At 29.3% G+C, this 16,693-nt stretch overlaps 1 protein-coding gene across 3 annotated transcripts in view; it reads left to right on the forward strand.

Moving 5' to 3' along the window:
• Window positions 1–16,693, forward strand: part of LOC105195901 (protein PTHB1) — a 103,401-nt gene that overhangs the window by 80,963 nt on the left and 5,745 nt on the right. For 2 of the 3 annotated variants that reach the window (XM_026139607.2, XM_039447067.1), the window contains exons 3-8: window positions 4,877–5,141; window positions 5,642–5,889; window positions 6,130–6,260; window positions 8,335–8,512; window positions 13,111–13,356; window positions 13,619–13,861. In XM_026139607.2, the coding sequence (XP_025995392.1) occupies window positions 4,877–5,141; window positions 5,642–5,889; window positions 6,130–6,260; window positions 8,335–8,512; window positions 13,111–13,356; window positions 13,619–13,861 (1,311 nt within the window). The remainder of the gene's footprint in view (window positions 1–4,876; window positions 5,142–5,641; window positions 5,890–6,129; window positions 6,261–8,334; window positions 8,513–13,110; window positions 13,357–13,618; window positions 13,862–16,693) is intronic. The other variant, XM_039446714.1, reaches the window with a different exon arrangement.

The following is a 16,693-nucleotide window of genomic DNA, read 5'->3' on the forward strand; positions in this document are numbered from 1 at the left end:
ACGACGCAAGTATGGCATACTTTATGGGATACCCAATTTGTATCTTGGTTAACAATTTGTATACCAAAACAGTAAACATAAGCCATTTTCACGAATTTTGTTATATTTTCTCGATACTTTTGTACTACATAAGAACCGCAAATGTAACAAAATATATCTGCACTGTTTTTACAAACGTATTTTGATGACATTTTTACGACAGTACGTTATTTATACCAGAATAAAGTAAAAGTTCTTATTGCAGTATATTTGAATACACAGAGTGTATTTAAAACTTCAATATTTACATCTAGAGTGAAACTTCAAATAGCTTCAGAGAAGAATGTATCCAATGCCGAATCATATATTACTTTATATAGCAATCACGCGTCACTTCGATAACGAGAAGTCGCGCTGCGTAGCGACGCATGTATGTACCAGCATGTGCGATTTGCCTTGCAGAAAATACTTTATTTTTCAATAATTGTAATTACACAGCAGTAATGAGAGACTTTCAAAACCATCAGATATCGATGTTTGTGTTATTTATACGCATTTTTTAGATTCTTGTCTTCCATATTGAATCCGCCATTATAATTTGTTTATTTTTCAAATCAGTGACCAAAAAAACTATACACAACATGATCTCGTGTAATTTTATAACTTCTTGAACTTTATTCAATGGCAATCCGTCAGACGCAAGAGGATGTCGCGCACCATAGGTAACACTCGCGGGATGCATGTATGGTTTAAAATCAATAACTTTTTAACAAATGGTCGGAAATTAATTTTCCGAAAAAAGAATTAAACTAGAAACATAGAGCTAATTTGCCTAAAAAATTAAATAATTTGTAAAATTTTTTGTTTTTTAATTATCTGGGCTTATATTTCAAAATGTATCATTTTTTTTACGATTTTTTCAAAGTTTTTTGTTTACGGTTTCCATAAAATATTTGTATAAGTTGCGAAAAAGTATTTTCTGTATTGTGGGAACATTTCTGCGTAAAATGCCGTAAAGCTGACCTTGCTGTCATTTTTTCTTTAACTAGAAAAAATTCATAAAGAAATCAAGTTCGAAAAAAGCTGTTTTTGCGATTATTTAAAACATGGAAGGTGATGGAGAAAAACGGACAACGTAATCGTTTTTAGTGCATCAAAATCCTATAGAAACGTCATTTAAAGTTCAAAACACAAGACTCCCCTAATTTTGTAGATCCGTGCATTTATTGTTTTTAAGTTATTATTTGTTAAATCCTAAAAGAAATGCATATCTTAAAATGAGATCTGATTTTCTTGATTCAACGAAATGTTTACTGCACTAGATTCATTATTTAATGAATTTCAATACATGGTTTTTTATTTCCGGAGAAATATTTATCTATTTTAAGTAAATATTTTTTAATTTAAATATATTTTGAGAAAAACAATATTTATTTCGTTTAGATTAATATATATTTTCGTTGAAATAAATATTACCTTGATTTAAGTAAATATTTATTTATTCCACACAAGCTCTTGATTCAAATAAATACTTTCTTTGCGACTATTGAACGAAATCATTTATTTCAATTAAGTAAATTTTCGTTGGTAATTACTAAATTTTTTTAGTATATAATTGCACCTAATCTTATATATGAGCCTACTGACAGCTCATCTGTTTTATTTCATTATATGAATAAAAATAGTATTTATTTAAAAAAAATAGTATATTATACACTTGCGAAAAACTGCACTCTAATTAATAAGACGTTAAATAACTTTATTCACGCTAAAGAATATTAATATAAAATTTCAAGAATCTCTAAAATTTATTTTGCATTACTGTTAAATTAGTTTCTTCTCTTTTATAAATGTAACATTATTTCCAATTTACTGGAACTCAGGGAAAAGTATCTATGTTCTGAACAGATAATTTCACGATTTTGCCTTTATTTTTTCTTTCAAGATACAAAAAAAGCACGTAGCTAACAAGCCTTTAGTACCATTGAGCTCTGGTTTTCCTTATGCATTTTAAGTGATTTCAATACGCATGGATTATTGAGTTCAACATTTTTTATTTAGTTTTACTTAATTGCTGAATTCGAAATTATAGTCTTTCTATTCAAGAAAAATGTTGGGATGTATTTTAAATAAAAAAATAATGATTGATTTTGTGACTATACGTTAATCCAATTGGTACCTTAATTCTCTTATGCATAGACTAATGAGATAAATCAATTGTGCTAGAAAAAATATTTAAAAAATATATATAATTGCATTTTATAAAATGCATAATATTTTTTTTTTAAATTAACTCTGTGTTTTTACATCAATAGATTTATCTCAGTAAGCTGTGTAAAAGTATTAAGATCAATTGTAAAAAAAACAATAATTCACATATATTTTATGAAAAGATTTGAAATTATAATATCTCGACTCTCATAAGCTATTCTTATATTTTAATCACAGTTGTATTTTCTACCTTGAAAACTACCTCCTTGATTTATTTTAGAATATTTTATCCATGAAAACATCCTTAAATAACACAAAACCGCTTTTTTCTCCTTTTTCGGCTATTTCTTGTGATTACTTTTGCTTGTGAAGTCTATTTCATGGGTGCGTCTGATAAATTTTCTATTCTCCACGGGAACAGAGACCATCATCAAGTATCATTAACTAATAACTTGAAAATTTACGTTTCTAATGTAAAAAATATCACGTTTTCGCTTGTTTTTGTCATTTTCGTGTATTTAAAACGCGATTTTTTAATCTATGACCGAATAGATTCGCTAGTTATGCAACTAGATAATTTTCGTTATTACTCATAATAGAAAATGTCACCAAAAACATTTGTAATCTAAAAAACAACATATTTTAACAGGTTTCCACAATGCCAATCTAGTTAACATAAAGTTACCGTTATATTAATATTCCGATCTATATAATCGGAAATATCCGCTTATTACTTTTTAAGGGGATAATCCGATCGGACATTTTTCTTAATGTAGATATTAATATTATTAATGGAATATCTTATAAATATTTATAAAATATTTAATCTACATTATAATAACATATGGGATAGATTTTTATTATTTGTTTTCTTCATGTATATAAAATATATATTTATGTATTGTATTTTAAAAAGGTAAATATTTTTAAACATTTATCATGAATATTGTGTGCTGTCTGGGCTTATTGAGTAAAACGATATACATAGGAACACAAATTCTGTTCTTCACACGAAGAACGCGTATATCGGAGCATACTCAACGAGCGTTTTAATACATATAAATTCTGAAAATTTTATATTTCTGCAATATTGTTGGAATATTTTGGAAATATTATTATTGTATGTCTCTGAAACATTTCTATAATATTACGTTGCAATTTGAAATGTTGCAACGTTTTAAAATATTACTGAAAGTTTCGGTATTATATGAGTAATTTTTCGTTGTATGTATGTATTCTATATTTGTATGATTTTGAGTTTTTTAACTCTTGAAAGGTTCTAAAACGCGTTATAAAAATAAAATTACCTCTCTCTCTCTCTATCTTTCTTGATCTCTAATTGTAGTTTAATAGACATATTAAAACAGAAATAACTTACTTTTTCTTACTTATGTAACTTTTTCTAATATTTCTATTTCTAATATTTTTAATTTTTGTCTCGTTTTCTTTATTTATGTTATAAAAGGAGTGTATTTGTCTGTACTTTGCGCTCATCTTTTTCTAGAACGCTTATTATAATATTACCATTGTGATATACATGTATATTCTGCAAAACACTGACTTGTCTAGACGTTTAAACGCGACTACGATGAATTGCGGACTGACCTATATGTATACAAACAAGAATCACGATTGTTCGTCGTCTTTAGCCGGTTGTCTAGCCGTCTGAGCTCGCATATTAGTCTCGCATATTTATTTCTTCAAGTAACTGCAATGTATACGCGTTTACAAGCATACATAATTAAAGTAAAAACCGCCTTTTTGCAAAATGCAGGGCAATTTTTATTAGTTCTGATAAATGTCGTCCTTGTGAATAAAAGAAATTGAGAGAATGTATTGTTTCAAATATTTCATTCGTAAATATTTTTTAGTGAAAATAAAATATTTTTATTAAACATTTATTGAAGTGTTTATAAGATGGAAATTGGATTATGGAATTGTTTATATATTCATGACTGTTTGATAGACGTTCGAAAAGTGTTGTATGTTTTCAGAATGTTACAAATGTTCAGGGAATGTTTTATTTAAAGTGTTCTATGTTTACAGAATGCTGCAAACGTTCGAAGGATGTTTTACAAAAACATACAACACTTTTCAAACGTCTATCAAACAATCGTGAACATCTCATAAACAATTCCATGTTTAAATTTCCATCTTATAAATATTTTAATATTTTAAAACTTCACGTAAACATTTACTCAATACTTACGCAACACAGCTTATAAATATATTACGTTTTCGTCAGGAATTACGTAACACGAAATAAATATAGGTTTTTAAGTCGCGTTGTAATATACAAGTATTTATTTAATAGTTTTAATAAACGAAGAAGAATATGGAAGGAATAAAAGAATTGATAGATTAAATAGTAAAATTTTTGTTATAGTGATTCCTAAATTGGCTAAAAGATTGTAAATAAAATAAAAAGATAATAAATCTGAAAAATATATGTCTATTAACAGATAATATCTATTGTGTGATCTATTGTGCGTTTATTAAAATCTAAGGTCTAAATTACCAAAAATTTGTAACGTATTAATAAATTCTTGATTAAATTAAAATAATAAAATGAACTCATAACCACGAAAAATTCAGAAATTTTAATTTGTCTAATTTCAATATCAATTACAATTTCAAGCTTTTATCTAAACAAATTTAACTGCTCTTTTTTATTACACTTTTGCAGGGGATCACTGTGACCTAGAAACCGCTTATGAACATCTGCTACCGCGATTTCCGGCGTCCCTGACAACGGGACCGTTTGGCGGCGTACGGGGTCGGGACTTCCTCTGTGTCCAGTGCTTGGATAGTACGCTTCTTTTCTACGAGCAAGAGACTCCCACCTTCAACCTGGTTCTCGGGAATCGGTTGCTGCCAGAGCCGATCATCTACGTTTCGCGGAACGACATCTTCGTGACTCCGAGCTCCTCATGGATCCTCGAATGTTACAGGCAGGTTGTTCCACCGTGCTGTTCCGAGTAGCCCGTCAATGAACACCTGCCAGTATATAGATAACACAGCCGTGGTGTATCAGATTGCATCCTCGTCTTTCAGGATTATGAGCCGAGAGGAAGAATAAAGAGATATACGGTTTACTATACTTCGTACAATAATGGGAGAGAAAAATATTATATTATTAAAAAATTTGAAGATTACTTTCGAATGCGCGATAAGAAAAATATAATTTACCATATTCTTTAAAATAATTTTTAATTATTTGTGTAAAATAATATTTAATTATTTCTTCAAAATAATTAAATATCGATGCATATTTCAAAATTGTAATATAAAAGAAAGAAAATTTATGTATTAGGAAATTAATTGTAAGTATATACGATAAACGCATACTTATGTTTTTCAAAGTTCGACGCACGATTTATAAAGTTTATGCTAATAGTGAATATTAAGTAGATTATCGTAGATGTACGTGTTTTTTTTTTTTTTCGCGCAGGTATAAGAACATGGCGGAATTTGGCAGTAAGGAACGCTCGGAAGAACCAAAGAACTTGGAACCGGACTGGAGTTACAATATCGGAGAAGCCATTCTCGATATCGACTCCGTTACCTTGAGCAGTTTCGAAGTCGGGATTCTCATACTCGGCGAGAAGAATCTGTATTGTCTGAAAGATAACTGTGTCACTTTGAAATATGCGAAAAGACTCGAGTACAAGGCGCTCTGCTTTCAAGCTTACGTCATAGGTAATTAACGACCGATTTAGAAATTCTTTGAGAAAGAAAAAGAGAAAAAAGGCAAATTAAATTCAGATCTTTTCAAAACACTTTCTCTCTCGAGGAAAGAAAAAAGAAAGAAAAAGCCAGATAAGTTGGAGAACATCAAAAGACTATCTTAGATTAGTAGCTGGCGCGCGATACGACACACTTAATTAACTATTTTAACGGGTAAAAAATAAATGTGCTAATTGAGTACGATGATTTTAGAACCTGATGGCAAATTGATGGTACTCGTAATCGCTGACACGAGCACTTTGATGATTTATGAGGGTACGACTCTTAAATGGTCTGCCCAATTGCCTCTTACTCCGGTCACCGTAACTCGAGCGCATTTTCAGGTAATCAACTGCAACTCATAATTCTCTAACTCGTATTTTTGCTTGATGCGTCACTTCACGGTGATGTCTCGTAGAAAGTGCCACTGAAAAAAGGAGTATAAAAAATATTAATAATTATTTTCCTTGATACTTTTAAAGCAAATTCCGTCGTAATTTATTATTGTTATAATCAACAAATATATACTATACATTATACACTAAAAATTTAATTAATTTTTAATGTAACATCAACAATAATATTACGTTAAAAATTTCTCATGTACTTTTCTTGGTGTAACATATTGTTCATCATCATGTATTCATGATTAATAGAATAGAACTATATCATTTTCTCATTATTAATCATGTTATGAGCAACATTGACGTACTTTTTCAAAGAAGTAAACTTAGATTACATTTATAGCAAAGACCGTATTGATGATCTATTTAGTCTTAATTATTTTTCAACATTTTATCTTGCTAAGAGTATTGAAATAATGTAATGTAGCTATGGTCAATAATCGATGTTGCATCTATTAATCTTTTCTAAGGAGAAAAGACTGAGAGAAAAGAATTATCAGTTGTTGAAAGGCTGCCTTATTCGAACAACGATATTGGATAGGGAAAATATGAGAAAATTCCTTTTAAAAGAAAGAGAGAGAGAGAGAGAGAGAGAGACCTCGATGGAGCGCGTATCTACGTTTACCACGATAGTCTGCAATCAGAGCCGATGACATTTGACAAAGAAGCAAGCCGAGACCTCCGCTATATCGGTGTATCCTCTTCCGTGTCGTATTATCGACAACCGCCAGCCGTTATGTCTCTGACAACGTTGTGTCAGGCACGGATCTATCGTATCCTTGCTTCCAAACGCCTCTTTGATGTAACTTCCACATCACGTTTTAAAGAAGTCAATGAAGAGTAGAGAAATCTTGAGTTTTTGCGACAACAAAGGTTTTTTTTTCTTTCTCTGTAAGAGAAAACATTGTCCCAGATATTATAAAGCAAAAAATGTCTCGTTGAAATTTGAAAATGTAAAAATAAAAAATTTTTTTTTAAGTTTTACTAAAAATATTTGTTTATGTAGGCTCAACGTTATAATTTTAGCTATGTTAACTTTTATTTGTTATCTACAAAGACGTATTAAATGCTAACATAAAATCATCAATTATCAAATTGCTTGAGAACATGTTCACCATCTTATGGTATGATTATTAGATTAGGAATTTTTAAAGGACAAGAGAAAAAAGACTAAAGATAAGTAAAGAAGAATTTGTGTGACTATGACGATCAAAAGAAACGTTCGAGGCTTTTAGCATCGGCGTCGGCAATGAAAGACCGACCAGGAAAGGAAAAAACCGCAGAAGTGTAGGGAAGCATGAGGAGTCGGCAATTATCACCCTGGTTTTATCTTATCGTCCTGCCGCAGCTAGTGCGCGCTGCCTGCAAGGTTGCCATTGTTGTCTTTCCGGAGGACACAGAACGCGCGAATTGTTGGCTAATTAGTTTAATACCAAGAATTCCGCTTCGTTAATCAGCAAACTATCGCCGTGGTAACTGGAGTTGTTCTGCATATGTGCGTCGACACGAGAAAACGCTTAGAAAACACCTAAACCAACCGGACGTCAATATGAAAATAGCAGCAAATGATTATTTTTATCTTATCTTGCGCAATGACGAAAGCAGAAATAGCCTTTCAGTTTGCCGCTATAGAAAGAATCTAAGTATCCTAATTGAAGTTTTAGATGAAAAGAAACGATCTAACGCACTTTTCTTTAAAACAAAATTTTTTATTATAATTAATAATTAATGTAAATACATCTTGCCACGGTCAAAAGTACGATCATACTCGCAGAACACTTTAATTTTAAATTTTAAATTTTGATGGTCAAATCACTTTTGACCGACAGGTTTTTAATTTAACTCTTATGTTGCTTTTGCACATCCGCAAGATAATAACTATGATGTACGGGCCACTCCGGGTTTCCCACAGTTCTTTTTTTTTTTATCTACGATTTCTTTGACCAATTTAGGGTTGATTTTTCCTTTTGGGGCCATACGACTGTAATCTAGAGTTTTATGTTCCTTTTTTTAGCACTTAGACGGAGCGATCGTCGTTCTCTCCGAAGAGGGCCAGCTAGAGGCTTGCTACTTAGGCTCAGAGCCGTCGTTATTTATCGCGCCTCCTCTGCATCGACGCGGTTACGATTACGTGGCTGCCGAGGATGAGCTCATGGAGCTCCGCAAGTTAGCAAAGAGAAATAAGACTTCCGGTATGAATAAAGCGTGAATCAATATACTCATTAGCGATACAAGAAACGAATCCATTATTGGGAATTTTTCCGAAATTAAAATCACCTACTTTAGAGTTTTACAATTTAGGGAGAGTTGCTAAATGCGTATCACTTAAGATATTTCTTTTGATGTTGTTTTGGGTACAAATAAAGTTCAAAATTGTAACTTGATGTCGCAGGCATCTATTATTGTATTAAACTTTCCAGTAATAATAGATTAATTTGTTATAATTTTGTTATGTAACATGACGCGAAAGATGTGATTTAGAAAACCGGTCGCCTCAAATCTATAATTTCTTAGATCTTATTATATCAATATCTGAAAATATCTGAATTTATGAATTAAAATAATTAAAAACATAAGGAATCATTAACGAATACTAATATTTTATTAATAATTTATCGAAAAAATGATCAAATATTTAATAGTTAATAAATAACAATAGAGAAAGGAAGGAAGTGGCGGAATACTTCTTTTTTTTTTTAAAGTAAATATTAACACATAATTCTCTTATCACGAATGGCACAATTACTTTATAAAAATAATGTGTTACTATTACTGTTACCTGTTAATGATTTAAAAATGTAACGCGTTACCATTACCGTTATTTAAAATTTAACGTATTGTTAATATTTTTGTTATTTTTTCTTATACATTAATAAAATATTACATACAAATTTGTGTGATACATATAAATAGTATCATAGAATTCTATTTTCTAGCAAAGAGATAAGGTTCAAAATACATATGTATATTATGTATTATATTAAACACATATTTATAATATCTAGTCAATATTTTTTATTATATTTGCAAATATCATACATATTTGTAAGATAAAGAAAGATAAGATGACGAATTGTTAATTTTTTTGAGTTAATAACAAATTATAAACCAGTGATTAATTTATTAGAGATTTTAGATGATAATAAATAATCTGTAACAGTTTGATTTCAATTTGTCTATGAGAATAGATAATATAAAATACAAGTAAAAATAAGTACATGGGTAGTAATGAGAGTCAGCACAGTTAGAAATGCGCACAACAAAACATCAAAACTAGACAAAAATTCTTTGTTTATTTAATACACGTTTCGACTCTGCTTTGGAATCATCAGTAAATAATATAATAAAAAATGTGTTTTGGAAACACCTACACATAACTTTTTAGTATTTGTTTATAAGAAATGACATAATTATAATAAATGTTTTTATTTTTTCTGTAAAATTACGATATTGTATAGCCAAAAACGTATACTATAACGTATTCATATTCTTCAATTGGCATTTTGCAATATTTATATACATAAATATTGCAACAACAAATAAACACGATAGCTGTGGGTAAGATAACAAACGTCATACATGGGCAAGGGAAAAAGAAATAAGATGACAACCTTAAGTTTGTCGATTTTTTGTTAATTTCTGTAATAATGTAAAAATAACAATCTATTTTTTTCAGATTCATTAAAATTCCTTGTTTATTATCAGTAAAAGAAGCAGCAGTGTATTTCATATAAACTAGAATTTTTTAAAATTTAAATTTTTTAGATGTCAATGTCAATTTCGTCATCTTGCTCCCGTATGCGGGTAAGATGGCTTTTAATACTGAATAAATTGAAAAACAGTTAAATAAAGTTAAAAATGTGTGAAATTAACAAAAATCGACAAACTTGAGGTTGTCATCTTACTCTTCTCTCCCTTATTTAATACATCACAATCTCAGATTATTTTTGGAAATGTTATCTTTAACACTGTTCAATAAATCAAATATATTCATTTATTTGTTTAACTCATATATCACATTTTTTATTAAAATCATAACGTCATACAACCACATATTTGCACTGTGGTTATTAAATTAATTATTATAATGTGTAAAAATATATCTTAGAGTTTGTCATTATCTTCATAAAGAATGTAATCAATGTTAAAATAAAATTATTGGCATTTATTAATATTTTAATAATACAATGGAAAAATAAATAAAGAGTTTTATAAAGACAAATAAATTTACTTAAGTAAATTACGATAATTACAGTACGTAGTATGACAGCATTTCATACTTAAAAAAAATGCACAGTACAAAAATTAAAGTTTGCTTAAATAAACGTCTTATAATTATTGAAAGAGCAAAATAGTAGACAAATTATTGATACTAAATAAACTATAACTCAAAACAATGTTTTTCTTGCTGAACTTTATTAAAAAGATTTATTAATTTTTAAAAGAAGTTGATGTTCCATAAAATTCATCATTAAAATATTCTCCTGCTTGCGCAGTTAAAGCAAGGAAAAGACAATTTTAATGTATATAAAAATTTAGCTAGACATAAATAAAAAAATAATTTTATGTTGAACTATCAAAGTAATTAAGTGAGAGATTCACACAAAGCATGATGATATTGATACAAAAAGTTTTTAAAGTTTAGCAATCAGTTTAAACATCCAATATAAATATTTTAATGGTTCGTCGTAATTATTTTCGGATCTGTATTTCGGCAAAATTACTGTTTAGTGTACACTACCTCGATAAAGTAACGATAAAAGTAATTCAAATCGTTACTGTTACCGACCAAATATAACTCGTTACCGTTACAAATTATAAAATGTAACGCCGTTACCGAAAAAAAAGTAATTGTAATAGTAATAGTGTTACAAGTAACACATTACTTTCCAATCTTGATTCTTATCTACACTAGTTTGTTAGCCAAAGAGTTCTATCAATCATGTAGGTAGAAGTTCATTTAGTGTATAGAACATAATTTATAATTTGAAAAGAAAAAAACAATACATTTGTGAAATAGGGGGTTCGTAAATTAACAATTAAAGAGGCACTGTTTATTTATAAAAAATCACAAAGTAATAAAATCTTTCAAATTTTACACACTAATAGATGCCACAAATCAAGATTTTGTAAACATTTTATAAAATATACTTTGTTTTAAAAAAATGATTCTTTTATAAATAATTTTTTGGCTTAAAAATTACTTTTTAAAATAATTTTTTACTACTAATAAGCATTATGCAACGTTCTGTTTGAGGTTGTAAAGTCGCAAGAGAGATTTTACGTTCGTAATACAAATGGCTCATGACCATCTGACGACTCCTCTCATTACATGATGTAACTTTATACCAAATTCATACACACATTATGGTACATATTAAATTTAATTATAATAATTGAAAGCTGCATTCAAGGGCTTCAAGCTAGACCAAAGTTACAAAATTAATCTAACACAATCTACAATTTATATACTTCTCAAAATTAAGAATATACGCCTGTAAAAATCACTGCTACTTGTAAAACTGAAATTCAGTTTTTATAAAAACGTTGTGGAAATTAATGATTATTAATCATCTTCCAATGTATAAACAAATTGTAATGAAGTAATTTCAAGGATTGCTTTTAAATTTCAATGCAAATTATACGAAATTTCATCATAGTATTCTCACTATGCCTCACATACATTATATCTCGCGACCGTCTTTCTTCTAATAATGAAAAAGTAAGGAAACAAAACTGACTTATATTTATTTTTGTAATTGACATATTTTTGTCCATATCAATCATTTTACTATAATTACTCATCAATCTTACATTAGTATCATTTATATTATAAAAAAATTTGTAATGGGAGTTAGAAAAATTAATACAGCTTCTAAAAGTATCAAATTTAATTTTAATAATTATTTTAAATATGTGTATACAGTAAGTGTTTTACAACAGACTTTCTTTATAATATAATAATTAAAAATAAACATTGCATAATTACTTATTATTATCTAATAATAGTTATTATCAGCTATTATAAGTTGATAAAAAATTGACGTTTGATTTTCTAACAAGATAAAACTTGTTAATTTTTATCTATATTATTTATTTTCTATTTACTTATTATTTTTGTTAGTAAATTTTGCTTATATTAAGTAAAAATGCAAAATATTGAAGCAGTACGCTTTGAGTAACTGATATTTATTCAGCAACTCTCTCTTAATTAAGGCTCAAACAAAAGATTTGAACACATTACATGTTCAATTTATTCGAATATTTCGGACAGTTCAAAATTAACTAGTGATTAATTTTGATTTTCAATAAATTATTTCCTTGTTTGAAAAAAGCATTTGATTAGAGTAATCCATAGAGACGCGTGTTTGACGCGTATTTGATGTAGAGAAAATTAGAAACGCAATATGCATTGGAAACGATCTAGCAAACACCAACTAACAATTATACGTATAACTATTACTATTAGTTATAATTTCCCACTCAACAATGTAACTGTTAATAACAAGGGTGTTACATAATACAACAGTATTGTTGAATGAAAATTACAACTATCAATTACATAACTGTTAACTGGGAAAAGACTGGTTTTTCACTAATCTTTTCTTCATTAACGAACTTTCGGATTTGAAGTAAGTTCGAAAACACCTTCAGTTCATAAAATTCAAACTATTAGACGTTTAATCTTAAGATTCAAATTGTCCGAATTATACAATCACCCGACGTTTTTAAGAACACTACAATTAGTCCTTTAGTATAAATAATTAATTTTTATTGTTGAAATTATAAGGCAATCAACTTAGTGACGTTACTATGGATGCTGAATTGATAATATCAGTGACCGTATCTGGGGATTTGGAACCCTGTCCACGTGGAAACCAGGACGACTCTAAGAACGACTCAGAGGGTCGTAATTTAATGTGCAGGGTTACCATAGAATTGTCCACGTACACAACGCTTCGCGACGTTCAAGTATGCGTGGACGTCTCAAAGCCGTTCGTTGCCGAGAAGGATAATTACGTTATTACTAATCTTTGTAAGCAAGTCACATAAAATTATGTATTTACGGCGCAGTCTCAAAGAAAAAAAAATAGTAGTTTCAGCATAAAAGTAAAACGCAGTGAATAAAAAATAGACACTGTTAAGAAAAATGATACATGTCTATCTCTACAGAATAATGATACATATCCATCTCTATTCTATGTAATTGAAATGATACAATTGCTAGAATGTCAATATTGTAGAAGCTAATTCGTTAGTACGTCACTTAATTGTCAATTAATCGTGTCAATGCGAAGGTGACCGGCACATTCTGCGCACGATGATTTACGCGACGACGGATCTGCCGGCAATGTCATCGGACGTGAGAATCACGGCGAGCTACGAGACGGCAGATCGTGGGAGTCTGCGCGTACTTCAGAAGATGGCCCAACTGCCTCTGAAGATGATGCTGAGGGCCTGCCCACCCGAGAACACGTCCACCTTCACGGCGACCATCAAGTGCAACGAGCCTCTCGTAGCTTTTAGCCAGCTGTTTCCCGGTAAATCCATCGGCACCATCGTTTATAACCCCTTACTCCTCCCGCCGCTCGTGACCAGGGCTGCAACCGCGATAAAATTATTCCTTCGAATCTACCGCCAATAAATTTTTCTGCGGTTTTGCACGATAAAATTATAATGAATTTCCTGAGAAAAGTTCCTCTAACTTCATTTAAATTTTAACGTACAAAAAGATTACAAAATTCAATTACACTGCATCAAGTTTCAAGTAATTTCCTCTACAAATTTTATTCTATCTCCATATTTGGTATAGAAAGATATTGTATGATCGATGTGATTGATAAAATTATGTAAATTCTCAAAAATTTTTTATCGCAAAGTACAATATATTATTTTTAGGAAATAAAATATATTATATAAATATAAGTTACATGATACTGTACTTACATCTTTAACAAAAAACGTGCCAGCGATATCTATAGTTTAACATATAAAAGTTAATTCCATTCAATGGTTGTCATCGATTTATTTTATGTCGCGTAAAGAAGTTGATCGTTTATATATGCGACATTATAGCTTTGTGTTGCCGCCCTGTTGGACCCATCGCTGTAAAGAATTCTCTAAAAACTCACATCTTTTTTATTTCCCCTGCCTCGTATTTCGTCCCACTGTTCCTCGGAAATTACGGGCTAGGAAATTGTGGATAGAGAATTAGGATGTCTCGTTTGCGAACGACGATATTAAGGAATTCAGTCTCTCTCATTCGTGTGGTTTAAACACGCGGCATCTCAGCCCATCTAATACGATAATCAGACATCACGGGCCCCAGGAACCTTACCTCCCGGACCTCTTCAATCACAACACATTTTCTTCCTTTTATTGACCTTTCGGCTTTAAACCTTGCACACCTGGTAGATTCGTAATTTAAAGTCGGTAAAATTCTCGTTAAGTGAATTCCTTCGTTCCAATGAGACCGCTTAGGTTCAAAAATATCAATCATAAAAATATCATCTGTTTCAAGATACAGTATAGAGGGTCTTCCTCAATGTTCAACGTAAATTTTATAACAAACGGTTTAATTAATTTAACTTTTTTTAAGAATTTCGATATTTGTAACATTTCTTGTATTTATATTTGCATATGTTGTATTTTTTTTTAATTAAACTTTATCTTGACGTCAAACGCTAAATAACCCTTTGTTGCACAAATTTTTATATTGTACACATTTTGCTAAATATTAGTATATGAAGGTTTCGTAGATCACTGATTACAAATTTAAAGTCAAAATTTAAAAAATGTGTAAAGTTTCATTAAAATTAAAATTCAATATTTTGTTTAACAATTATTTTTTGACCTACATATTAGATTCTGTCTTTCTATCACTATAAAATATTCCAATTATAAATGTAGATTTAAAATCAGCGACATTAAAAACATTAATATAGATTTTCAACACATGTTTATTATTATTTTCATTTCAGTATTAATTTTTTTGTAAAAAAGATGATAACTTGGATTGATATTTTGTTTATAATTTATTGTTACTACAAAATAATTGCGCATATAAATATATATATATATATATATAGTATATAGAGTAAAGGAAAAGTATGGAAACCCTAAAAAATTTCGAAAAAAACAAGTTTTACAAAAAGTGTTTCAGATAAAAGTTGTAGAGCTCAAAAAGATCTATTTACTGATCTTATCAATTTAACTTTGGATGATATTGCCAAGGTTAGGTCAAGGTTAAATTAATAAGGTCAGTAAAAAAATCTTTTTGAGCCCTTTCATGTGAAATAGTTTTTTGTAAAACTTACATTTTTCGAGATTTGTCAAGTTTTCCATACTTTTTCTTCACCCTGTATATATACAAGTCTTAGCAATATAACGGTACAAAAAGATGTTACACAAACCAATTATAAAAGAAAAAAGGGAGGGGGTTGTGGAATACTTCAATTTTTTTATAATAATTTATTGTTAGTAAATATTAACGCAACGTAATTTTAACCTGCGCCAGTTTATTATACATAGAATTCTATCAATCACCCTATGAGTAGAAATTCATTGGGTATGTACAACGAACGTAACTTATAATTTACTAAAGAGAGAAAAAAGGAAATGCGTTTGGAATAGTATTGGGATCGTGGAGTACTAACAACTAATGTCATGAAAGATACTTTTATTTATAAAAAGACATAAGTTATTGATTTTACACACCATTTTTTACAAACAAGTAAGTGCCACAGAACAAAGTTTTACGAACATATCATAAAATATATTTTATTTAAAAATATTTTATTCAAAAGTTGTGTTTGAAACCGAAATAACGGCGCGCAGCACTGAATGATTTTATTCGATATGAATTAAAACATGAAATATTATTTCAGCACTAAAATTCTGCTATGTTCTGTTTTAGCCATCTTTTATTTAATTTGTTGTATACAAGTCGCAATCTTATATTTCATAAAAAAATTTTTTTAATAGCTTTTTCAGCTTAAAATTTTTTTTAAATGAAACTTTAAACATTTTAAAATAATTTCTTTACTTTTAATAAACATTATAAACGTCTACAGTGAGATTGCAAAGTCGCAAGAGAGATATAGATGTCTGATAGCCATCGTTCCGCAACCGCAGCCCACATATAACTTTGTTTATTGAATGCATACACATATTACGACATACATTAAATTTAATAATATTATTTCAGATGAATATTCGAGGCCTTAAGGTTAAACTAAAATTAAAAAATTAATATGTGACATATTTCTCAAAATTACATAGACAGTATACACCTGTAAAAATTTCTGCTATGTGTATAACTGAAATTCTGTTCTTATAAAAACACAAGGAACACTAATGACCAGTAACCATCC

This window comes from Solenopsis invicta, chromosome 1 (assembly GCF_016802725.1).
Source record: "Solenopsis invicta isolate M01_SB chromosome 1, UNIL_Sinv_3.0, whole genome shotgun sequence".
NCBI lineage: Eukaryota > Metazoa > Arthropoda > Insecta > Hymenoptera > Formicidae > Solenopsis > Solenopsis invicta.